General features: G+C 38.1%; 2 protein-coding genes across 15 annotated transcripts in view; both read left to right on the top strand.

The window, feature by feature from the left end:
* LOC113829078 (galactosylceramide sulfotransferase) overlaps positions 1 to 4,687 on the top strand; it is an 11,858-nt gene extending 7,171 nt beyond the window's left edge. For 13 of the 14 annotated variants that reach the window (XM_070142678.1, XM_070142680.1, XM_070142679.1 and 10 more), the window contains one exon: positions 2,852 to 4,687. In XM_070142678.1, the coding sequence (XP_069998779.1) occupies positions 2,852 to 3,463 (612 nt within the window). In that variant the 3' untranslated portion in view covers positions 3,464 to 4,687. Of the gene's footprint in view, positions 1 to 1,742; positions 1,971 to 2,851 lie in introns of all 14 variants that reach the window. The other variant, XM_070142686.1, reaches the window with a different exon arrangement.
* A 2,176-nt stretch (positions 4,688 to 6,863) lies between these two features.
* The window catches only part of LOC113829081 (galactosylceramide sulfotransferase), a gene marked incomplete at its 3' end in the record, with an annotated part of 11,318 nt that continues 9,996 nt past the window's right edge, over positions 6,864 to 8,185 (top strand). Inside the window, exons 1-4 of the mRNA XM_070142466.1 lie at positions 6,864 to 6,915; positions 7,064 to 7,188; positions 7,385 to 7,502; positions 8,054 to 8,126. Of these exons, the coding sequence (XP_069998567.1) occupies positions 6,864 to 6,915; positions 7,064 to 7,188; positions 7,385 to 7,502; positions 8,054 to 8,126 (368 nt within the window). The remainder of the gene's footprint in view (positions 6,916 to 7,063; positions 7,189 to 7,384; positions 7,503 to 8,053; positions 8,127 to 8,185) is intronic.

The following is an 8,185-nucleotide window of genomic DNA, read 5'->3' as shown; positions in this document are numbered from 1 at the left end:
AACCATCTGAATGATGTCTGTTGCTTTCAAATTATTATAAAACCATTAATAAGAAATCAAAGAAATCAAGTGCTATTATCCTGAAAGTAATTAATAACTAATTGATTTAGCTGTTAAGAAAATAACCTCATTATAATAGTAGCTTCTCTCAAAGGCACCAAATCACAAAAAAAGTTTGATAGCTAAGAACACTAATTTCAACTTCCATTACATGCCAAAGCGAGGTAAGACTAACCTGAGTCAAGCTAAAAATAGATTTCATCATAAATAGTTCTATACTGCATGTCCAGCAGCACTGAATAAACATCGTTAGGAAATTATGCCAAACATTCTGACACAAAGGATGTTTTTTTTTTTTTTTTTTTAAATATAGTTAATAACGCTACGAAATGATTGTTTTGTCTGATGTTCCAACTACTTATGAACATGTGAGGCTTATCTGAACAATACAAGACATATTGTTTACGGGAATAAAATCGTCATGAATTCAGGAACAACTATTCGAGACATGAAAAAGCGAAGCAAATTCGAAACTAATATATATATATATATATATATATATATATATATATATATATATATATATATATATATATATATATTTTTTTTTTTTTTTTTTTTTTTTTTTTTTTTTTTGTTTTTTTTTTTTTTTTTTTTCTTTCTTTCTTTCTTTTATATGTATTATCTTTTACTTATTTCTTCATATGAAATGGGAAACAAAGTGAACTTAATCTTTCTTTCTTTCTTTCTTTTATATGCATTATCTTTTACTTATTTCTTCATATGAAATGGGAAACAAAGTGCACTTAAAAAGATCACCGGACTTACAAGGTAAGAGGGAACTAAGACGCTAAGACCTTATATGGTGCGCTATCTGGCACCTGATAAGACGGTCCAAGGCGAGAAAAAGTTTATTGATGGATCTGTATGGCAATGAAATATATTAACTTATATACGAACATACACACTCTCTCACGCACACACACATGCTCTCTCTCTCTCACGCACACACACATGCTCTCTCTCTCTCTCTCGCACACACACATGCTCTCTCACGCACACACACATACTCTCACGCACACACACATGCTCTCTCACGCACACATACATACTCTCACGCACACACACACATGCTCTCTCTCTCTCACGCACACACACACTCTCTCACATACACACACATGCTCTCTCTCTCACGCACACACGCATGCTCTCTCTCACGCGCACACATACTCTCTCTCTCTCTCTCACGCACACACACACATGCTCTCTCTCTCTCACGCACACACACACTCTCTCACACACACACACATGCTCTCTCTCTCACGCACACACACATACTCTCTCTCTCACGCACACACACATACTCTCTCTCTCTCTCACGCACACACACATCCTCTCTCTCTCACGCAAACGCACATACTCTCTTTCTCACGCACACACACATCCTCTCTCTCTCACGCAAACGCACACACTCTCTTTCTCACGCACACACACATACTCTCTTTCTCACGCACACACACATGCTCTCTCTCTCACGCACACACACATCCTCTCTCTCTCACGCAAACGCACACACTCACTTTCTCACGCACACACATACTCTCTCTCACGCACACACACATACTCTCTCACGCACACTCACATACTCTCTCTCACGCCCACTCACAAACACAAAAACAAACAAACCACGAACCACCCCAAACGAACCTCACGGCCCGCCCGCCCGCCCGCCCCGCCCGCAGCCGAGCCTGATCCCCCGGCGCCTCCTTCCGCCCGAGGGCAAGGCGGACATCTTCGCCCTCCACACCCGCGTCGCCTTCGAGGAGCAGATGAAGGTCCTGCACAGCGACGCCCGCTGGGTCACCGTCCTTCGGGAGCCGGCCAGTCAGTTCGAGTCCTTCTACAACTACTTCGACCTCAAGATGTACTTCAAGAAGGATCTCGCCGAGTTCAAGGATATCCCAGTTGCCGTGAGTTACAAGATGATATTATTTATTAGTTATTGTTTTCTTTCTTCATGTCTAAACTTGTTTCAAGATGTTACATTAGTGTAATTATTATTATCATTTTATTTTTATTTTTTTATTTTTTTGCTTCTCATTTTCTCTTTCTGGACCTGAGAAGATTCATCCTCATCATTATCATGACCCATGAAAGGGTTTCAAGGAAAGATGCCTACCCCAGCAAGTCTCTCTTAAATGGGCAAATATAGAGATGTAACAAGAAAACATTTAAGAACATGCCTAATAAATCATCACATGTGGTTTGTTTCATTAAATAAAAATTGTTACATGAAATGTACAGCTACATAAACAAATATTGTTAGAAAATCGTGCTAAACATTCTGACTCAAACTACGAAACTGTTATCCCATATTTTCCAACTACTTTCTGGGTATGTGAGGCTTATCTGAGTATTGTAATTCATATTCCATCATTGAAATTAACTGGATGTTGCATTACAGTCCTTTTCCGAGATTTTTCTTAAGCGGTTGTTGTAAGAAGACTCTCATTGGGCAATGTAGAATTAAATGAAACCATAAAAGGCTCATTGGACGAAAAGGATTCATCCTTAGTTTTCAAATCAACTAAAAATAGATTGAATATGATCCCTAATACTAAATGTATATGAGTATTTGGAGAGAAGCTCAAGAAGTGAATATTCAAACAATTTCGACAGAATTGGAAGAACAGATTTTGGTCGGTCTTAGGAAACGTTTTGGTCTCTTAGGAAATAGATTTCGGTTTGTCTAAGGAAACATATTTTGGGTTATTTAGGAATATATAGTGGTTATTCTTACAAAACACATTCTGATCTATCTCCTTTTAAAATGCCTAATCGCTTGTTCCAGAACATCTCCCTTCCCAGGTACAGGGGCTTCTTCGGCAAGAACCAGATGACCTTCGTGATGGGTTACCCAGACTCCATCTCCGGCGAACCCCTGCACCAGGCTGTTGAGGAGCTCGACCGACTCTTCGACCTGGTGCTGATCTACGAGCACTGGGACGAGTCTCTGATCCTGCTGCGCCACCTGCTGTGCTGGAGCCTCCACGACGTGGTTGCCTTCAAGAAGAACAGTCGCGGCAGGAGAAAGAAGCTCGCCCTGGACCCCGAGATGCGAAGGACGCTCCGGGAGCTGAACTACGCAGACGTCGAGCTCTACGAACACTTCCTGGCCAAGCACCGTCGCGAAGTGCTTGCGTTCGGGGTTGACAGGATGGCCAAGGAAGTCCTTTCGCTCGGGAACCTCCGGGACGAGTACAGCCGCCATTGCGCAGCGAGGAAGGAGGCGAAGAGGGAAGCTCCGGAAGGAAGCGAGAAAGTAACCCAAGCAAAGGGATCTGGGGACACGCTGACTGAGTCTTGTTACACTCTCTCTCTCACCGAAATCCCGCTGATAAGAGCCGTGAGGGAGAAACAGATTCGCATGCTCAGTCAGAAAAAAGCAGATTTAAATCATTAACAGAAATTTTAGCTTTATGTTTGTCTGACTTAATTGTATTGTTATTAGTTTCATTTTCATATAGTCTTTTTTATGTATATATTTTTTAATTTAATATCAATAATATACAACGCCAAAATGTTCATAAATACTGTTTTCCATTTACTGGACAATTTTGATATATATTTATTGTTTGACGGTATCTTAGTCCTTTCTTTATGGTTAATAAACAACATTGTTAAGGTTTCTAGGAATACGCACACACACTCACACTTAGAGAGAGGGAGAGAGAGGGAGAGAGAGAGAGAGAGAGAGAGAGAGAGAGAGAGAGAGAGAGAGAGAGAGAGAGAGAGAGAGAGAGTATAGCATGCAATATATACTATAATTCCAAACCCCGTGTTCACCATGCTGTCCACCTGGTTTCTAATAATAATTCAAGCCAAGCCATGGGTCATGACCGGAACTGAGCACTGATACTTGAGGGCATGGTCGGCTTGACCCAGCCTCTTTCACTCACTCTGCGGACAGACAGACAGAGAAGAGTGTTGGACCGTTACCTCCTGGGTCGGGCCAGGTGCAGGACACCTCTCCAGCACTGTCCAGTCTTGTATACATTTTAAAAATTCTAATTGTAAACTAGAATTAAAAAGTAAAGCTGTATACGTATGAGTACTATCACTCCTGTTTACCATCACCCCTGTTTACCATTATGTCTGGTGGCAGGGTAGTTGTGTATGTAAACACTACAAAGCTACGTCACCGATAAACTGCTCGCTACATGCCCTCGATACGATAAACAGAATGTCAAAACTACGTGAGAACACATTTTGGGTCAACCTTTTCTCTTCCCTTCCTTCTCCCATGAATGTGTTGGGCAAAATGTGCAGTCATCCTCAGTCGGTTTTGCTGGTTAAGAATACTAACTGTGGTGATGTAAAATTCTTACAGCGACAGGATGTACCAATATTCTCACACTCGTTCATCTTGTTCCTTTGAACAGATGTGGGAATACGACTTCTGGTTCAGACTTGAAATATCTTTCATTAAGTAATTGTGATTCATTTCTCTCGTTTTTAGGGATGTATATTGTTTCAACTACAAAGATTTCATTGTGTTCGCGATTTTCTCTCAACTGAGAATTTTCTCCTTGTGAATTCACAATTATTTCACGAAAACTATGTAATCCATTCCACTCTTTTACGAGTTTCGTTGATCAATTGTTAGAAATACACTCGTTTTTGGACTTTTGTTTCGTTTTATTCTCTCTCTGATTTCGATACCCGTCTACCATGAGCTATATGTCCTTTTAATCTTAGTAAACAGCTTACCTCCACCACCTGACCTGACCTGACCTGGCCTCACCCTTCCGGTCAGTTGGTTGCTTGGAGAAACCTGTCCCATATTTGGTTGTCTGTTGACTCCATAGAGACAGTGCCATACTTGGTGACACGGTGACACGATCTATTGGCGCTAGAACAAAACCTGTAGCGCAAATTTGTTTAAGTTTTTAAATATATATATCTATATCTGCACACACACACACACACACCCACCCACCCACACACACACACACACACACACACACACACACACACACATATATATATATATGTATATATATATATATATATATATATATATATATATATATATATTGTATGTGTGCGTGTGTGTGTATACATGTACATATATATATATATATATATATATATATATATTATACATATATGTATATATATACATATTCATACATACATGTATGTATATATATACATATGTATATATGTATGTATATATGTATATATATATATATATATATATATATATATATATATATATATATCAGTATCAATATATATATATATATGTATATATATACATACTTATATATAAATATATATATAATATATACATACTTATATATAAATATATATATAATATAATATATATATATATATATATATATATATATATATATATATATATATGAATATATATATATATATATATATATATATATATATATATATATATATATATATATATATATATATATATATATATATATATATATATATATATATATATATATATATATGTATGATATGATAGTTTTTAGTTACTGCTTGCCACAAGGGAAACGTAATCTCACATTGAAATTAATAACCAAGACTGTGATGAACATATTTATTCTTGAATATATAGCCTCTCTTCAAACGTTTGAAAGATGATACACATCTTCATGTTCAGAGCATTATGAAGAACATTTAATCAACATTAGAGCTGGATAAAGCAAGAAAGAACAACGGTTCAAAATTACAATAAATGTTATAAAACAAAGGGGAAAAATCAACGAAAAGACAAGAAAACACACCATAAATAGAGAAACAGATATTTACCGCCACAGAATTACACAGGAAATAGCTATGTGGTTGTGGTTTGGTGGTTCAGTTCTGATCGCATTTTATGGGTACACAGAAACTCGAAGGTGAGGAGGTCGAGTCTGCTATAAGATGTAAACAGAATCTTGAAATTGCTGTGAGTGTAAGCGTGGATTTCCTTATACGAACGCCGGTATCCTCAGGTCGGCTTGTTCGTATAGACATTATCCGTATGCTCAAGGATTTTGTGCGTGAACCGGCGTCGCCTCACATTCCCCCGGTTATAAAGATAACAAAATTACTGATAACCAATTTATATATATGGTTTTGTATCGATAACAATCACCCTGGCAGTTAGGGGCACGGAAACGACCAGTTCCCTTGCTTCTGTTGGCGTTTAACGACGTATTTGCGGTTCGCTGATAAACGGGTCCGAAATTTTGGATTGTTTAGTGAATGGAATAATCTTTTCGAGTGTTACTAACATAATCGTAGGAAAGACTTTTAGTAACATAATTCTTGGTAGAGATTCTTGTGTCTAGTGCGAATAATTTGTTTCAAAACGGAGCGGATATTAACGCAAATTTAGACGTCTTTAATTTGTTTTTTTATTTTTTCTTTAATATGTTGGTGCCTACAAGATGTTTAAAGTTGTATGCAAACAATAGGACTTGGGTGAATAAAGAACTGAAAACGTTGCTTGATGAAAAACGTTGGCTGATGCGAAGTGAACATAGAATTCTACAGAAAACTACAGAACAATAAACAAAAAGATAGTCGATTCGAAAGAGATCTATAAGAAAAAGGTAGAAGGATTATGTAGGACAAATCAGTCGAAAGATGCGTGGATGGGACTAAAAACTTTGTGTGGATACACCAAAAAGGAAAATTCGTGTGAGGAAAATGGTTCTACATATGTAAATGAGCTAAACTCCTTCTTTCCAAGATTCGGAATACATGATTTTAGTGAAGCTTGTAGTGAAGTGATGGCAGCAATCCGAAACAGAACGGACGAGAGAATCGTAGGAAGTGAAGAGTAGATGCGACAGTCCTTGGGGCGGGAAAGGGCTGGCAAGGCCACGGGGCCAGACGGTGCGCCAGCCAAGGCACTCGAGCGTTGTGCCGGACAGCTGGCGCCAATGCCACGGCAACTTTTCCAGGCCTCTATAGATCAAGGGGTTGTGCCAGTCCAATGGAAAGTATCGGAAATAAAGCCCATTGATAAGGTGTCTTCCCCCAGGTTGCTCGATGACTTTAGGCCTGTCGTATTTAACACTCCAGTGTCATGAAATGGCTGGAAGATATTTTGAGTGTCTGTGTGAGAGCACTGTTGGAATGTTGGAGATCCCTTGCAGTTTGCATACTGTAAGAATAGGAGTGTTCAGGATGGAAACTTAATTTTAATGAATGAAATTAGTAAACATTTAGACAAACGGAACACGCAGGCAAGAATACTTTTCATACATTTTAGCTCGGCATTTAATACTATTCAACCTCACGTTTTGTTGAATAAACTGATCGATATGAATGTGAATTGCTATCTGTTGATATGGATATTTAGCTTTTTAACAGACCTCAGTATACCATGTTTAACAACTTCGAGTCTGACATAATTGTCACCAACACAGGGGTTCCTCAAGGATGCGCCATGTCTCAGGTCTTGTTCACCCTGTTCACCAGTGATTGAAGGAGTAATTTCAATAACTGTTCACTATTAAAGTATACAGACGATGCAGTTACCACGGGGAAAATAACCAATGATGGCTGTAGCGACTATTTGACACAGTTCCATCTGTGTGTAGAATGGTGTGAAACTAACTATTTGCAACTCAGTGTCAAGAAAACCAAAGAGATGATAATTGATTTTAGGACCAAAAAAGAATGTCCCAGATCTCCTTATCAATACAGGGGGAAGCCGTAGAGAGAGTAGACCAGTATAAGTATACATGAAATCGTTCTGGATGGTCAAATAAAAGGGAATTCAAACACCTGTTGAGTTAAGTAAAACATGTAATCAAAGGCTCCAATTTTTAACGATTTTAAAAAAATAATATACACGTACAAAGGGAAATCCTTACCTTATTTTATAGATCTTCCATAGAGTCCATTATGTGTTTCTCAGTAACTGGTATGGCGAGCTAACATGTAATGGCAAGAAATAGCAATAATAATTTAATAGGTAAAGGTAAATTAGGTGTTGAAACTAAATCATTGGATGTGCTCAATCAAGGTGTAATGCAACAGGTGGAGATGATAGTGAACAATGCAAGCAATCCTCTGCATCATTGTCATGTGCATCTTAGGTCGGGAAGATTGATATAGATAATCTTTTGTGCCAAAAAGCATCGTTCTTTTCAACCAT

This window comes from Penaeus vannamei, chromosome 29 (assembly GCF_042767895.1).
Source record: "Penaeus vannamei isolate JL-2024 chromosome 29, ASM4276789v1, whole genome shotgun sequence".
Classification (NCBI taxonomy): Eukaryota; Metazoa; Arthropoda; class Malacostraca; order Decapoda; family Penaeidae; genus Penaeus; species Penaeus vannamei.
Note: the sequence above shows the minus strand (reverse complement) of the source record. Positions and strands in the feature narration are given on the sequence as shown.